The sequence below is a fragment of the Poromitra crassiceps genome, assembly GCF_964638095.1.
Source record: "Poromitra crassiceps genome assembly, chromosome: 5".
Classification (NCBI taxonomy): domain Eukaryota; kingdom Metazoa; phylum Chordata; class Actinopteri; order Beryciformes; family Melamphaidae; genus Poromitra; species Poromitra crassiceps.
In genome coordinates, this window is record NC_139642.1 from 38,004,235 (window position 1) to 38,021,718 (window position 17,484).

General features: G+C 43.9%; 1 protein-coding gene across 4 annotated transcripts in view; it reads left to right on the forward strand.

Moving 5' to 3' along the window:
* Positions 1-17,484, forward strand: part of slc8a2b (solute carrier family 8 member 2b) — a gene marked incomplete at its 3' end in the record, with an annotated part of 45,979 nt that overhangs the window by 11,827 nt on the left and 16,668 nt on the right. For 2 of the 4 annotated variants that reach the window (XM_083637929.1, XM_083637930.1), the window contains exons 4-9: positions 1-87; positions 1,488-1,613; positions 2,454-2,649; positions 3,830-3,960; positions 9,136-9,509; positions 17,117-17,220. The exon at positions 1-87 is cut by the window's left edge and continues 249 nt beyond it. In XM_083637929.1, coding sequence (XP_083494055.1) covers positions 1-87; positions 1,488-1,613; positions 2,454-2,649; positions 3,830-3,960; positions 9,136-9,509; positions 17,117-17,220 — 1,018 coding nt within the window. Of the gene's footprint in view, positions 88-1,487; positions 1,614-2,453; positions 2,650-3,829; positions 3,961-9,135; positions 9,510-17,116; positions 17,266-17,484 lie in introns of all 4 variants that reach the window. The other 2 variants (XM_083637927.1, XM_083637928.1) reach the window with 2 other exon arrangements.

Genomic DNA, 17,484 nt, shown 5'->3' on the forward strand with positions numbered 1-17,484 from the left:
GTGGCCACCGGGGGCACCCTGCCCAACTCCAACAGTGCCACGGTGAACGTGGAGAGCACCAAGGAGCTGGACGAGAGCCGCAAGGAGGTGAGAGAGAGAGAGAGAGAGAGAGAGAGAGAGAGAAAGAAAGAAAGAAAGAAAGAAAGAAATGCCAAAGTTTATGAATGACAGGACAGAGATGAAAAAGTAATAATGAGTCTCAGAGGGGAAATGAGACCACAGGAGGGAGAAGGACAGACAGAAAGAAAGAAAGACAGACAGACAGGCAGACAGACAGACAGACAGACAGACAGACAGACAGACAGACAGACAGACAGACAGACAGACAGACAGACAGAAAGACAGAAAGACAGACTCTAGAGTGAGAGACCATTAGGAGGGAGATGAAGGCTGTCCTCCCACACAGTGTGACAAGTGTTGGCAGGTAGAGAGAGAGGCAGGGTAGGAAAGCAGTGATACTGTACTGCATGTGAAGTGCCTTTTGGAAATGCAAGAAAGTAAAGCAGTGATTTGGATATGAAACTGGACCCTGAGCTATAACAGAGACATTTAATACAGAGACACCCCAACTTCCAGTCACTTCCTGTATCTGTGCCACAGAGGTTTTGCAACTGCCATGCTCATTTAGGAGACTGGTCAGCCAATGAGTTTCATACCATTGACAGACAGCCAATCACAAGCTGATGACCACGTCCATTCACGAGACCGGAAGAGTACACTTTGTTATTATGGTTGAAGCCTGGATTGGGGTCTATTAAAGGTCTCTGCCTGGCTATAAATCCCTCTAATCCCCATTCGTCCAAAGTGCTGTGACTTGGGACTCGAAAGACCATGCCAAAAAGGAAAGATCACAAGTTTGATCGCTGCTACAATCAGTTTCTCAGCAATATGCTGTGAAAGTATCAATGAGCAAGATGCTGAAAAATGACTGTTGTAGAATGGAATTCACCATCCCTCATCCACTATATAATATATATAACAGCTATAAATATTAGTCACCACTGCGGCTATAATAGGAGTGGGCCAGCTAATGTTAACTCTATACGTTTCAATGCAATAATAAATAATGTCATTAATTAGACTGTTTGCATTGAACCGTATATAGTTAACATTAGCTTAGTGTATGTGTTTATGGAACACGATGCACTGTTCCCAGGCTTGAGCAGAGGGGAGAAATCTCCTCAATGTCACGACAGATATGCTGTCTTTGTAGTGTATATGAGTCTGTCCTTATGACATAACTATAACTTGTACCAATTAATAATGTGTATGCAATTATAGCTTATTGATTATGAAATGCCAATCAATGGAACTTCATGACTAAATAAAATAACTATGTGTGCCAAAAATATAGAACAAAAGTCAACATTTAATAGCACTTATGTGTAGCTATGTTAAAAAATGGATAGAAGATAGAATTCTCAAAAATCAATGATATAATTTAGTTTCTAGGGAAATCACTGACTGTCCTCTCTGTCTGTCTGCAGGTGATTCGTATCATTAAGGAGCTGAAGCAGAAATATCCGGACAAAGAGCTGGACCAACTGGTGGAGCTCGCCAACTACTACGCCCTGCTGCACCAACAGAAGAGCAGGGCCTTTTACCGCATTCAGGTACCGAGCACTTACACACATGCACAAACACATGCACACACGCACGCACCGCACGCATGCACACACACACACACACACACACACACACACACACACACACACACACACACACACACACACACACACACGATAGACACACACACACACACACACACACACACACACACACACACACACACACACACACACACACACACACACATACAAATTCACTGTAATCAGCAAGAACAACATACTATCTAAAAAACTATCTAAATTACAGATTTACTTACTAGTGGTAATTGTACATTGGTACACAGAAGCCTACATGTTTCAAACATAAATGAGAGAGAGAGAGAGAGAGAGAGTGAGAGAGAGAGAGAGAGAGTATTGTCTATCTTGTCTTCAGCCCTGTTGATCCTAGTCTCCACTCCAAAGGACTGCTAATTTCGGAAAAGAAAAGAAAAGAATCACAGTAAAAATATTCTTCGTACGAGCTACTGTATGTAGGAATTGAAACTTTGTTGCCAGTACTGAAGATTTATTAATTAACCGATTAATGACTAACGACTATATTTAGTTGGCTATGTTAAGGAAAAGCCCCATATCATTGTTTTCTGTTAGAGGTGGAAACACAAAATTTGCTGTAGAAACAGTCAAGACATGTGATGTGGCTACACATCATGACATATATATATGTGGAGAGAGAGAGAGATATATATATATATTAGTTAGGAACACAATCAGCTGTTCAGAGAGCTGATGACCTCCAATATGGCGAACAGTGGGTGTGTTACGTCGCCTGAAAGGTCAGTCCTTCTCTGTATCTCTTAACCCTGCCTCCTCCCTCTCTCCCTCAAGGCAACTCGCATGATGATCGGAGCCGGTAACGTCCTGAAGAGGCACGCGGCCGACCAGCACCGTCGCGCTGTGGTGCCAGACGAGGAGGTGCCAGAGGACGACGACCTGGCCGTCTGCAGCCGCATCGCCTTCGAGAGCGCCCACAGCCAGTGCATGGAGAACTGTGGTGTTCTGACTCTGGCTGTCGCCTGCCAAGGTACAATTATCCATTCATTCAGTCTGTCCACCTGTTCCTATCCAGGGTCACAGGGAAGGCAGAATCATAATTGCATGAATAAGTAATGAGCTAATATTGACGATAGCCTAAGTAAATAGCAGAGAAGACTGATGTGCCTATAATCCTTTCTTCTCATGTTTTCTAATTATTGTCTGCATTTGAACTTTCATTTCTCGTCCTTTATTTGTCTTTTTATCCTTTCTAATAACGTTTCGCAGAATTCAGAGAGCTAAGTCATAAATTGTACTCCTTTCTGTGCAAGCTCGCCCGCTCAACTGGCAGCGCTCATTTCTACCGTGCCTCGTTGGTTTGCACTAGAGGTCTCGCCTGCTTCGCGCGCTTGCAGACGCAGCTTGGCCGCTGCAAGGCTGCATGGAGCCCTTGTTCTATTCACCTTATGTAGCCCCGCCGACTTGACCCCTTTGTGTTATGACTTCCTGTTCAAAACGCCGGCTGTTTTACCTGCTCAAACCAGAGATCGTCTCTGGTCAAAGCTAGTGACTCACTGGAAGCAGGCTGTGGTGATAAGCTCTGCCACAGGAAGTGTAAACACAATCGGTTCCGATTGTGTTTAGACTTCCTGTTAGTCTCTCAAGCCAGACTGTCTCTTCTACATAAGGTGAATATGGAGAGGTTGAACTGCTCTTTGATCCAGACTAAGGATCTCGCCCAGAAAGCTTCGTAAGATAACTAAGATGGTGAAAAAACAGATAAAGTACATGTAATGAGCACTTTTACTGCAGATCAGGGATTTATTGTCTATAAAACTATTTAGTGGGATATAAAACTTGATCTATGTAAGTGTTTCTATCTTCTTTTGCTTTGTCCATTTGTTCTCAAGAAGTTTGCTTTGGGCAGCAAGGGTTTTATTACCTTGATAATGTTCTTTAACACTGAATTAAATGCTATTATAAAAGTTATAAAGGCTTTTTTTTCTATGCGAGGCAGTCTCTTCAAGAAAGTGAATATCAATTCTGAATTGGGGCTTTAATTGTTACTTTGTAAAGTCTTTTGTGTTTGTGCTTAGAGTTAGAGTTACTAATTATTATTATAACTTATTTTGTTGTGTGCCACAATCAGATTTATGTGTTGAATTTGTATTAAACATGTACCGTAATAACTGAAGATTTGTGGTATGACATTAATTGCTGTTATGCAGGCGGCCTGGAAGAGAACACCTTCTATGTGGACTACAGGACAGAGGACGGGTCAGCCAACGCCGGGTCGGACTACGTGTACAGCGAAGGCACTTTGGTGTTTAAACCTGGAGAGACTCGCAAGGACATTAAGGTGAGGAGGAGGATTATTACATGTAGCCTGGCAAAAACCACTCTGATAACTGATCTCACATTCTGTGTCACTCTACGTATCAGTCCGGACTTCTAGCCACCCACAGCCATTTCAGTGGGCGGGAGAACTTGTGCCAGCGGCATCTCTGATTGGCCGGGTTATGTCATCAACTATGACGCACGATGCAGCTGCCTGATGGGCCTGGATTGGACTTTGCATTGTAATTTCAGGAAATGGCTGGGGGTGGGTGGAAGTCCAGACAGAAACAGAATGCGAGTTTTGGTTATCAGGATGGTTTTACCAGGCTAAATTACACAGGCAGAGGGTGCGGGGGTTAGGAAACTTTAAATCAGAAAATGTATATATATTTGTTTTTTTATCGACCAAAATTAACCTATTCAGCAATCTCTCATCACTACATTACATTACATTACATTACTACATTGGGGCGGTTGTGGCTCAGGAGGTAGAGCAGGTCGTCCACCAATCAGAAGGTCGGTGGTTCGATCGATGTCGAAGTGTCCTTGGGCAAGACACTGAACCCCAAAATGCTCACGATGGCTGTGCCAGCACCCTGCGTGGCAGCTTGCCGCCTTCGGTGTGTGAATGGGTGATTGCAGCCACATTGTAAAGTGCTTTGGATAAAAGCGCTATATAAATGCAGTCCATCCACTTACCCTTTGAGACGGTTTCCCAAGTGTCTTGTTCCCAGATGGTTTATGTGAAAACAAGCCATCTGTCAGCGTCAAGTTAAAAAAGAATTGTCAAGTTTGTTGAATTTGACAGAAAGAGGACCCCAGGAGATGAGATGAAACTTGAATGATCCATAGGGGCGAATTGTATTAGTAGCCTATCAGATATTTGATGAAGCAGGTGCAAGGGCAGAATGGAGCTTCAGTTTTCTGATACTGCATAAACATCGTGCAGTCTTCTGAAAAACCTGAGCGATCTCTGTTAAACCTGGACAGATATCCAACAGATCAAAGACAAGATCAAGGACAGACAGAGACAGGCTGAGGAGAAACATGTTTACCACCACCACCACCACCACTACTACTACTACTACTGTACTACTACTACTACTACTAGTAGTAGTAGTACTACTACTACTACTAATGCGCCTAGTCGTGTTACTGCTGCTAAAACTTCTTCTACTGTACCAGCAACAACAACAACTATATCTGTATTGCATGTTTTTTTTCCTCCAACAAATGAGACTCCCTCTGATCACAGTGTTCTGTGTGTTCTGTGTGTACATTGTAGCATCAAAAGAGCTTTGCCAACAGCTGTAAATAAGACAAAGCTCCAATACATAGTGATGTAGTGAGTTGGAGAGCATTGATTCAGAAGGCACAATATTGAAAGTAAAATTAGCGTCTAAAAAGTTAGAAATTTCATGATGTAACAATACTCCAGCAAAAAGCTAGAAAAGCAGGGATATTCTTATCACGTAGGTAAAGAGGTTTAGTGGTAAGCTGGTGATCTCTCCTCAGGTTTGATCAGAGATTTTTAAAAAAGTGGTCTGGGTGAGAGGGGGTGGTGCACTAGCTTGAAGATTCATTATAAGAGAAGCAGTGGTGAGGATAGGACATTAAAACAGCTGCCTATAAATTGGAACATTTAACATGAGTAAATGGATGGGGAGATGCACTGCAAAGGTCAGTGTCATCCATTTCAACAGAATACTATTGGGTTTCATCGATCACTGTGCAGAGATGAGCATCAGAGAAACCAATTAAAGGTGAATGTCTCACTCACTTTGCCAGAACCAACTCCATTTTCAGCACTGTATCAATTCCACAGTATGACCACCTCTATGGCCTTCACAGCACTATTCTCTCCTGATTGCAAAGAGAAAGCATGACATGATCAATGAAAGGTCTTGTTATCAGCATTCAAAATGCAGGATGCAGAGTCATATTAGTCATATTAGTCCTTTTAGTCAGTGTTTCGGGACCTGTTTTCTTTTGCCTTTTGTGCGCTGCTTCCCATTGTTTTTAATGAGAAAAGGGCGCTGTGAATGCAGCCTTAGAGTGCATTTGGCTGGATGGGTGCTGTTCTGCATGCTGAACTTCAAGGTTGGAGTATGTGGAAAGTTCTGCATGCATAAACATGCCTAACCGCCACTACACTTGGATTCAGCAAATGCCTGAGTTGCATCTTAAGTAGACAGATAGAGCCACTGATATCGATCTAAAAAGTCTCCGCTGTCTAAGTGGGAGTTACTGCTTCAGTTACATCTTCTATGTCAGTTGCATTTATCTATTGCATTTTATCTACTGACAAAGGAAATGAAATCTCATACTTTTCTATTTTGTAGAGCCCTTCGTTCATCCTAATAAAGTTTTATCTGCATTGGCAACAGATTCAGAATCCCTTTCTATGCTTTATTCACAATAAACACACATAAAATTGTCTAGCTCAGTATCACAGTACATACTGACACCTCAGTGTCAGTGCAAAATGACAGTGCAGGACATACAGTTGATGGATTACAGCAGATTTCTCACTCTACGGATAAACATTCACCAAGTCACGCTTTTTCATTTTTTTCACATATTTGCTATTTAAACACAGTTTGAATTTCACTATTAATGGTGATGGATCCAGGCTTGGCGAATAGAACTGTCACCCTCACCTTAGTCACTAGATTGCTGCCATAAACATATTTGAGGAACACTTGATTTATATTATCTTGCAGATGAGGACCCGCATCTCATTTCCCCCACTCTGCCTCTTCATCTCCTTATATCACTTGTACGCATCGTGACTAGATGGGATCCAGAATATGTCGAAGCCAGATCACATAGCCAAGCCTGACACTTATGGGCTGTGGTCTGCCAGCGTAAGGACTGGCCTGTCAGTTAATTTTGCTGTGTCATGTTCAGATGATAAAAATCCAATTGAGACGACAAAGGCAGAAGCACCTGGCTGAGCCCCTCACGATTCGACTCTGGGTTTCTGCTCACACATCGATCCAGACACACTCCAGACTCAAGCATGCAGGGCAGAGTGGGGGTCAGCTCACTTTAAATTCAGAATGTAATATGAAACTGCAGTTCACATAGTAGTGATAGAATGTGTTTTCATAGCATCTTGTGGCAAGGGATCTCCATTTTTGGAATTCTGCACAACATTCACTTTCTGAGTTGATTACTTTTTACGATTTTAGGGGAGGCTGTAATGTCATTGCGAGTGGCCCCGGTGCAAATCTTTTTTGCCTCCCCTTGCCCCAACACAAGCCATGCTCGTGCATTCACACCAAGCCCCCAGGAATAGCGCTGGGCTTTGAAGCCATTTGAACATGCTGGCGAAGCTCTGTATTGCAAGTCACGTGACGCCATGCAGCCCAGAAAGGAAAATTCCCATCCACTTGCATGGGGACTCCGGCAGCTGTTAAACCCAGTGGAATTTTTTCCGGGTGTCACTCAAAGTATAAAACGACTCTTTTAATTATCAAGTAATTTTTTATGGCGCATTTTTTTCTTCAGAAGCCACTAAGAGCCGTATACTAGGGATGGGCATTTCAAGCAATTTAAATACTCGAGTACTCTCCTTATATTATGAACGAGTGCTCGAGCACTCGCGTGCGCGGGGGGGAAGGGGGGGTCTGCTGTGTGATTACTATGGTAATGATGACTGAGCAGGGGTAATTTGCTGTATATGGGGCTGTTCACACATAACGTTTGCATTTTTGCATGGAAAAAGCGCTACCTGGAGCATTTTTTGTCAGGAGAGGGACTGACTGTGATATTAGGTGACGCGAACATCTAAAGCCTACCTATCTCCGATGGTTGGATGGATGGCATTAGCGCTTTGGAGCAGACAAGTTGTGAAACAAGCGAATGCATTTCCAATAGCCTACATGTCCATTGTCCAGCAATGTCAGGTTATTGTCCAGTATCATCCATTTTACTTTATGATCACTGTTACACTAACGTAAATCCACGGATTACAAGGTCCGGTGTTCTGCCAAAAAGTGAAAACTGACCAGTGTGATTAACGTTACAGCTGCTGAGCTGCAGCTGAATAGTGATCACCATGAAGCGATTGTCTCCCAAAAAGTGATTCTTTCTCCACATTCCTTGTGACTACCGTTATGGGAAACGACAGTGTAGTCGGTAAACTAGCGTTTACTGCAAAGTTTTGAATGAGTTTTATCGGGCGTGCGCTATGAAGAAGTCTGCGTCTCCTTCGTGAGCATATCTTCAGCCACCATTTTCGGGATGAGCTGGAAAACTTCCGGTTAAAACTTTCAAAATAATGTTACTTAAACAAAAGTAAATAGCTTATTAATGCACGTTGGAGGAGAAAAGGTATTTCAACGAATGAAGCAGCAAACCTTGTATCAAAATACTCGTTGTGATGTTATATGGCGTGAAACTGTGGCTGTAACGCATTACTCAAAATAAATAAGGTACAATAAGCGTTTTATTTTGAAAGCAACAAAGCGGACGATGTACTTGTACATTCTGGCTGACTTGACGCCCGTGCAGTTCATGCTGCCAGATCCACATGACGATGCGTGCATAGATCTTCTAGGCCATTTTTAAAGGCGTGCGGAGTGGGGCGAGTACCCGAACAGCAGAAACGTTACTCGACTACTGACGTTATGAACGAGTGCTCGAGTACCCGAGTACTCGCGCCCATCCCTACCGTATACGGGGGTATTTTCTTCTTGTAATACAATCTATGGGTGGGAGGGGTGGGAGACGTCATGGAACACGTCATGGCACACATGCGCACTTCGCCTTGGGCTGCATAGTCAGGAAGTAAAACCAGGAAGAAAAAGCCCCCATGATGGCTTCATGCGCCAATGAGCTACCTCCGTCCGAATGCATGGGTGGGCGTGGCAGGTCCCTTATCCAGTTCTTTTAATACATCCATGATTCACACGCACACATACACAACTCCAGACAATTGCATCCTGCAAACCAGTCTTTGATCAGCACCAGGGACAGCAGCCTCTGAACAGCAGCAGGGACAGCAGCCGAACTGACCCTGAACTGCCACATTTGCACTGCAGTGGGGGGGGGGGCTTTTGAAGAAAAGAACAAAGAAAGCATTTAAATAACAAAAGCCCCCCCCCCACTGGCAGTACTGCAGCAGTACTGCAGAAAAGTGGCCAAACGAATTGAGTAACAACTGTTACGTCTTCCTTCCCTCCCTCCGCAGGTGGGTATAATCGACGATGACATATTCGAGGAGGACGAGCACTTCTTTGTGCGGCTGCTGAACCTGCGTGTGGGCGATGCTGAGGGGATGTTCGAGAGCGACGAGGCCGGCGCCGGCCCCAAAGGCCGCCTGGTGGAGCCGCTGGTCGCCACAGTGACCATCCTGGACGACGACCACGCTGGCATCTTCACATTCGGCGAGCGCATGCTGCGGGTGAGCGAGAGCGTGGGCACCATGGAGGTGACAGTGGTGAGGAACTCTGGCGCCCGCGGCACTGTCATCCTGCCCTACCACACAGAGTCCGGGACCGCCAAGGGAGGAGAGGATTACGAGGACGCCCAAGGGGAGCTGGAGTTCACCAACGACCAGACGACGTGAGTCAATAGTCTGCTTTATTGACTATTTTACTCTAAATGGTACCATAATTGCAAAATCATGCTGTATTGAGACTTCAAACTAGCGATTGAGACCATAAACTCATTAGTAAAGTGTTTACTGAGGTAATAAATCAAGTAAGAAATAGGATAATTTCCCCATTGACTTCCATACAATATGGCTTCTTTTTACAGACAGTGAAGTCACCCCCTACTGGCCATTATAAAGAATGCAGGTTTAAGGCACTTCCGCAGTGGCTTCATTTTTCAGCCCTCGAGGTTGCCGCTTGGGAGGGAGGGGATTCCATATTTGCCATCATCCACAGTGAAGAAGGATGGGGGGAAGAGAGAGGGGGAGGGACCCAAAGTCACATATTGTTGTTGCCCTGTCCTCCTGTCCTGTCCTGTCCTGTCCTGTCCTGTCCTGTCCTGTCCTGCCCTGTCCTGTCCTGTCCTATCCTGTTCTGTCCTGTCCTGTCCTGTTCTGTCCTGTCCTGTCCTGTCCTGTCCTGTTCTGTTCTGTTCTGTCCTGTCCTGTCCTGTCCTGTCCTGTCCTATCCTATCCTGTTCTGTCCTGTCCTGTCCTGTCCTGTCCTGTTCTGTTCTGTTCTGTCCTGTCCTGTCCTGTCCTGTCCTGTCCTATCCTGTCCTGTCCTGTCCTGTCCTGTCCTGTCCTGTTCTGTTCTGTTCTGTCCTGTCCTGTCCTGTCCTGTCCTGTCCTATCCTGTTCTGTCCTGTCCTGTCCTGTCCTGTCCTGTCCTATCCTGTTCTGTCCTGTCCTGTTCTGTTCTGTCCTGTTCTGTCCTGTCCTGTCCTATCCTGTTCTGTCCTGTCCTGTCCTGTCCTGTCCTGTCCTGTTCTGTTCTGTTCTGTCCTGTTCTGTCCTGTCCTGTCCTGTCCTCCTGTCCTGTCCTGTCCTGTCCTGTCCTGTTCTGTTCTGTTCTGTCCTGTTCTGTCCTGTCCTGTCCTGTCCTGTCCTCCTGTCCTGTCCTGTCCTGTCCTGTCCTGTCCTGTTCTGTTCTGTTCTGTTCTGTCCTGTCCTCTCCTGCCCTGTCCTGTCCTGTCCTGTTCTGTTCTGTTCTGTTCTGTCCTGTCCTCTCCTGCCCTGTCCTGCCCTGTCCTGCCCTGTCCTCTCCTCTCCTCTCCTCTCCTCTCCTCTCCTCTCCTCTCCTCTCCTCTCCTCTCCTCTCCTCTCCTCTCCTCTCCTCTCCTCTCCTCTCCTCTCTTCTCTTTTGTTCTAATTCTCTTCTCCTTTCATCTTCACCTCATTTCACTCACCTTATCTTCTTTTCCTCATTCACCTCTCTCTCTCTCTCTCTCTCCCCCTTTCTCACTTTAATGCTTGCCAGGCAGCGTTCTTATCCATTATTCAACAAAGCTGATCTGAGTGTGTGTGTGTGCGTGTGTGTGTGTGTGTGTGTGTGTGTGTGTGTGTGCATGTGTGTGCGTGTGTGTGCTTGTGCATGCGTGCGTCTATGAACTACAGTATTTACCACCCATTATTTTTCACGGCCTGTCAAACTGTCAAAGGGCCAACACTGCTCTTAAAGCAGAATTGATCCTATATGTCAATATTTGTGAATATGATTAATCCTCGCCCAAAGCCTCAAACCAGATGACTCAGACTCAAACTTATCATCTCATTTAGTATAAAGTGTGGAGCTGCTGCAGTGACTCTGTCAGCTGTGTGTGTCAGCTGGCAGAAAAAGGTCATATTATACAGAGAGATATGAGCTTTTTCTGGGTGAATAAATGTGAATGTGACTTATAAAAAGGGAAGCTAAAGGGTAACGAGAATGCTGAGCTTTCAAATTTCATCCGGAGTCATTAATAACACCATCAAGTATTAGCAGTTTGAATTAATCTGAAGGTCTCTGCATTCTCCAGGGAAAGTATTACGCCAAACTCCCTTTAAGAAATGACATATTCATTATTTCTGTACAAACTTTACATTTTGGATTTTGTCCCCTCAACTCGCTATACCAGTCTCAGTTGGTATAAATAGCTGTATTATTTTAGTCGGAATGAGCCTGAGAGGCACACCATTTCAAAAATATGATTTCTCACTGAAATAAGTGCTGGTTGGCGGATCAGGTACACGCCGAATTAAACACTGACTCAATTCACAATCTATCATGTTTGTGTGACGATATTTGAGGTTTGCTGCTTCCTGTTTAGGCATTAGTTGTTGACAATGTTCACGTCATTGAACTTCACTATTTGCATGAGCCAAGACTAACTATGTTCACACCGGCCAGATTTTCACTTATTCACATGACAAGATTACATTACAAAAGTAATATATTACAGGTAATATATTTACTTTTAGCAGTAACTCAGTAATATAACTCAGTAATATTATACCAGTTACTTTGTCAAGTAACACAACTTACAAATTGAGTAATTTCTTTTTTTAATCAAAGCACATATTTAAATGAAGATACAATCATTTCCTAATCAAATTGTGTGTTTTTATGCAAATAACCTCTATAGATGGCAATAACAAAGGAAAAGGATAACATTTCGAATTTTGTACGGTTTACTTTACACTGACTTCAAGATGGTTGAAATCATTCTATTCTATTCTATTCTATTCTATTCTATTCTATTCGGGATGTTCCGGGGCGGCGATGTCATTCTGCTACTGTTATTTTGGTGAGAGTAATGCAAAAGTAGTGTAATAAGTAACAAGTTACTCTACACAGACAGTAATATTGTAAAGTAACTTATTACTTTCAAATTAAAGTAACTAGTAATATGTAGTATATTACATTTTGAAAGTAACTTCTACAAAACTGGTTGTCTCTCTCTCTTTCTCTCCCTCGTTCTCTCTCTCTTTCTCTCCCCCCCCCCCCCCCTCTCTTTCTCTCCATCTCTCGTTCAGGCCATTTTGACTCGGGTCACAGTGTGCACCAGGAGGGGCACAGTTTCAAGGAAGGGTGCCACTGAGTGTGGAATTTAGGAAGGATGTAGACAGGTTTCCCCTTGTCAAAAGTTTGCCTAAATTTGGAGCGTTATTTAGCCCCCTTCCCAAGCAGCTAATGTGGTAAAATTACTATTTTTACTTAATAAAGACCAATAAACTAGAAGTTAAAAAGTATAAAATGATTTATTTACAAAAAAACAAAGTGGGGCCCTTGGTTCAGCCACCCCTCCCCTCCTGTCTCTGGTGACTGACCCCGGAAATCCCTCACTCACATCCGTTTATAACCTTTCAGAGGAAGCCCTAGATTAGAGAGCAGTTTACTACAGATAGCGCCCTCTAGGTCTTGAGGGAGGTATTACAACAACTTGTAAATTCTCACCACACTAGCATGACATTGTTGGTAGCAATGGATGCCTTCGGTCTTCTAGTTTAATATGATATCAGTATCTTCACTCTAGCCCGCTACAGCCTCTGAAAAACAGCAATGTCGGCCACAGCACCCTCAGGATTTTGGGGTGGCACGTGAGCTGGCCAATCAGATTTCAGGGGGGGCAGTGCCACCCCTGGCCACTCCCTAGAAATCCCGCTGTCTCTCTCTCGCTCTTTCTCTCCCTCTCTCTGTACTTCCCTCATCTCCTCTTTCTCCTTTCTTCTTTTTTCCTTCCCACCCACCATCTTCCCCTCCATGCTTATTTTTCTCTCTCCTTCGCTCCCTCCCTCCCTCTCTCTGTCTGTTGTCACTGTGTATTTCCCTCTGTTTCCACTGAGCCAATTCAGTTTGGCTGAGACACATCTACAAATCTACAGGACAGGTACCTACCTAGGCTGTGTTTACTGTCCTTGCTATCTTTATTGGTCAGACGAAAATGTCCCGGAAAGCTAAACATTAACCAATGGTCGAGAAGATTATTCTGTATCATGCAGTTTACTTGGCTTGTATCTTAACAGTCAAATTAACCTAACATTTGCCGAAAGCAGCATGAATTACAAACATCACATGGCTCTTTATTTTCTGTCGAGCAAGCACTTATCAAAGGTGTTGAGCCCCCTACTATAAATCAGTTTTAGGCATCATCACATCTTCATAAATCAGTCTTAATAGGTGTAATGTTATAACCTGATTGCGCCAGATGGGGCGGTATTGAGTTCACAAGTTCACAACATGACAAATGTGAAGCAAACCCATCCATCTGGCAGCGTCAGGTTACTCACGTTATAGGCATCATCACATCTTCATAAATCAGTCTTAACAGCTCAGGTGTAACATTAGGCATCAGCACATCTTCTCCTTCACTTCCTCTCCCTGCTTGATGCCTCCATAGCTCTCTAGTGTTTGTTGGTGCGACGGCACACACTTCATCTTTCTTTTTCTTTGCTGTTCCATCCCTCCTTTCCTACTTTTCTTCCTGCAGCAACGTCTCTCTTGTTTTTATTTTCCACCATTATTCATCCAGGGCAGAATGACTGAGGATGCACGCTCTCTTTTTAAATGTGCTGTGCGTAAATCACTGTCAAATTACTGTTAACAAATGGAGGAGATGATTGGTGGGCTCTGATCACACCAGTGGTATTGTGTGTTTCTCAAAATCAAAGACCACATTTCCCATCAGCCCTGTTGTTGGAGCAGCTCCACTGGAGTCAATTGGGATTACGTGCCTTAACCAGTGGCAGTGTAAAACTGCAGACACACCAACACAACTTCAAAGGACTAGCGGCAACGAAGGCTGACTGTAGACAACACTTCCAAACCATGCATAACCAACTGCATTATCACTTGGCAAAACTCAATATCCTACTTGAAATGTCATCAGAAAAGCACTGCTGTCACGCTGACTCCACTCAGACTGGAGATTTGGGACAGTGGAGCCGTGGTCAATGGTCATAAGGAGGCGTTTTAGGGTGAATTACTGAGGTGTCCACTTTGGCACAAATTCCTGTGAGTTGGTACATTGCAGAGACATCAAATTTGGCCCAATGACAGATATTGGTAACTACTAGATCCATAAATATTTCCCCAATCGGCCTGATGGGGGCACTATAGTTAAAGGTTACAATTTCAGACTTTGACAGGTTATAACATAAGATTTTCACACACAAAAATTCCACATGTTCAGCTGACCTTGCTCTACAAATTTCCTTAATCTTAGCTATGCAGTGTTCTGAGCACACCGGCATCCAGCAGATCATAAAATGATCTTGAGACTTGAGTTGGACTTCAGCTCAAAGACTTGAGACTTGATTTGGACTCTAGCTCATAGACTTGAGACTTGACTTGGATTTGCAAAAAATGACTTGTGAGCATCTCTGGTAGCAGGTAAAAAAAAAGCTCCGCCCCGACTCCATGTCCCATGCTTTTCAGCCGTTACAGGCCCATTATGCCTGACTCTGACTCAGTCATTCTCTGTCTTTCCAAACACCCCTCCTTCCCCGCCTCTCTGATCCATCCATAATTGTCATCACTGACATTTTCCTCTCTCGCTGTTCTCTCCTGCTAAGTCTCTTCTTCCTTCTCTATCTGAGCTCCTTCATTACTGTGGCAAACACGTCTCTGCCCTTTCCCTTGGTTTTCTCTGTTATTCCATCAGTCATGTAGAAGTAAATGATAAGTTCATCTCTGTGACCTTAAGATCATGATTACCATAAGAAGACTACATTTTAGGTATTTATAGCTGACGTTTATCCCAAGTGACTCACAGTGAGGGATGAAGCAGGACTTCAGCACAGTCACATGACAGATGTTAGACACAACATTGGCTGCTGTGGGGGGTCAAACGTATAGGACCTTCCAGTTATGAAACGGTCTATGTCAAACTGCATATTTACTTCCTTGATTTGATGTCTTCCTTACACCCATCAATATGAATGAAACCCTGTTCCAGTTTTGTGAACGCGATCAATTTGTCTGTATACGTGATATCAGACTGAATTGCCAGCTCGTTATACATTCAATTTCCTTCTCATGACATTCTCATGTCCACCAACTCGATAGAGTGAGTGGATTCGAAGGTATCTGGACCCAGGCAATTGTGTTTGTATGTATTTCAAGTAACTTACATCAGTGTGATAGTGCCTACTGTGTCATACACATGAGTTAGATGAGTTCGCCCTGCACCACCACTACACATCTGTCCTTTTCCTCCCTCTCTGATGCACATCATCAGCTGTGGCATACACTGTACTGTCTCATTTCTCCATCATGGCCTCCTCACTGCCTCTCTGTCTCCATGCTTTAAAACATTAGCACTAAATTTACAGTGACAGATAACTGTAACAGAGACATGTTACTTTAATTTCTGATGGAGAGGAGAGCTGTGAAAAAGACTCATCATCTACAGTCCTCCACTAAATCATCTATCATGACACTGAAAAATGTTGACTGGGGCTTCACGTTCAGTAAAATTGGAAGAAATCCTCACTTTGTGACCGCATTGATTGTAATAGCACAACTAATCATGATGTTGGATGTTTTTAGCTTAAAAGAAATTAATACAAATTGGAGTTGATACAGAAAGTCTGATTTGTAGATTACTCTTCATTTTCAGTAGTCACCAAACCACTTCAACATGTCTGCATGCTTTGGTTCCCAACCTTCGGGTCATGACCCCAAACGTCTAAACGCAGCTATGTGTGATTGAAAAAAAGTATTTTCCCCCCAAATCCCATTGCTATATACCCCTTCCACATATTAATGCAATGTGGTCTCCAACCTGCACCATGCCCTTTAAGGCTGCATGTAGCGCCGACACCAAAATATCGAGTAGGCCGGTCCACGCCCACTAATCTGCGCTGCACCTGGCACTAAGCGCAGTTTTTAGGCCGTTGCAACGATAGAGGGCCATATGTGTGGCTGATGTGGATATGATGGAGAAGCAGGGACATTCACTGTTGAATTCACTCTAGAACACTGGAACACTCAAAAATAAGTTCAGAAAACTGTCGAACTGTCTAACTCTGACAGATAATGGAGCCAAGGAGACCAGGAGAAACAACATTATATCACCATTGTGATCTCTAGTGTGAGTCTGAGCTGGCTTTTTGTATTAACATTATAATAAAGTGGCCAGTGAGTGTACAGTAGGAGTATAAATATATATGCACTATACCATTTCATGGCAGTTTTAGTCAGTGCTTTTATCCAGAGTCTTATATTAATGTAACAATGAGTGTTTGAGTTTGTATTTCAACCTTGGCAGTTTCACCAAGCCACAGTGAGCTACACCCTTTCATACCTCCCCAATCTCTCCCTCTCTCCCTCTCACTCTCTCCCTCTCTCTCTCTCTCTCTCTCTCTCTCTCTCTCTCTCTCTCTCGCTCTCTGTCTCCCTCCCCCTGTCCCACCTTTGACTGAATTATTGATCCTGTTTCCTCCTGCGCTGATTTACACAGCAGTTGGTCCTGATCAGAAACAACAGGGAGTGAGACCCGCATTGTGTGTGTCTCTGTGTCTGCATCTACGTGCAGGTGTGTGTGTGTGTGTGTGTGTGTGTACCTGGGAACCATTATATAATTAATATTTTACACGCCACCTTTTATTTACAGCAAAAAATACTGCAAGGTTGTCTCACAATCCTATTGTGTGTGTGTGTGTGTGTGTGTGTGTGTGTGTGTGTGTGTGTGTGTGTGTGTGTGTGTGTGTGTGTGTGTGTGTGTGTGTGTGTGTGTGTGTGTGTGTGTGTGTGCAGTCAGACTCTGCAGATCAGGATAATTGATGATGAAGAGTACGAGAAACATGAGAACTTCTTCATCGTGTTGGAGGAACCCCGCTGGCTCAAGAGAGGAATCTCCGGTCAGTACAGATATTTTTCTTTCTTTCCAGTAACACTCTTTTCCAGTATTCTCTCTCTCTCTCTGATGATTAGACGGCCTAATATACTGTATAAGCAGTAAATCAGTCTGTTAGAGAATACAGAAACACTGTGAGATGAGGAAATTACAGCAGACAGAGAGGCAGTCAGAGTGCTACTGCTAATAGTAAATCAAATGATAGACCAGGCTTGGAGTTAGATAGAGAGCGAGCCACAGTTGCTTATGATGGAGAGTAATCGTGTGT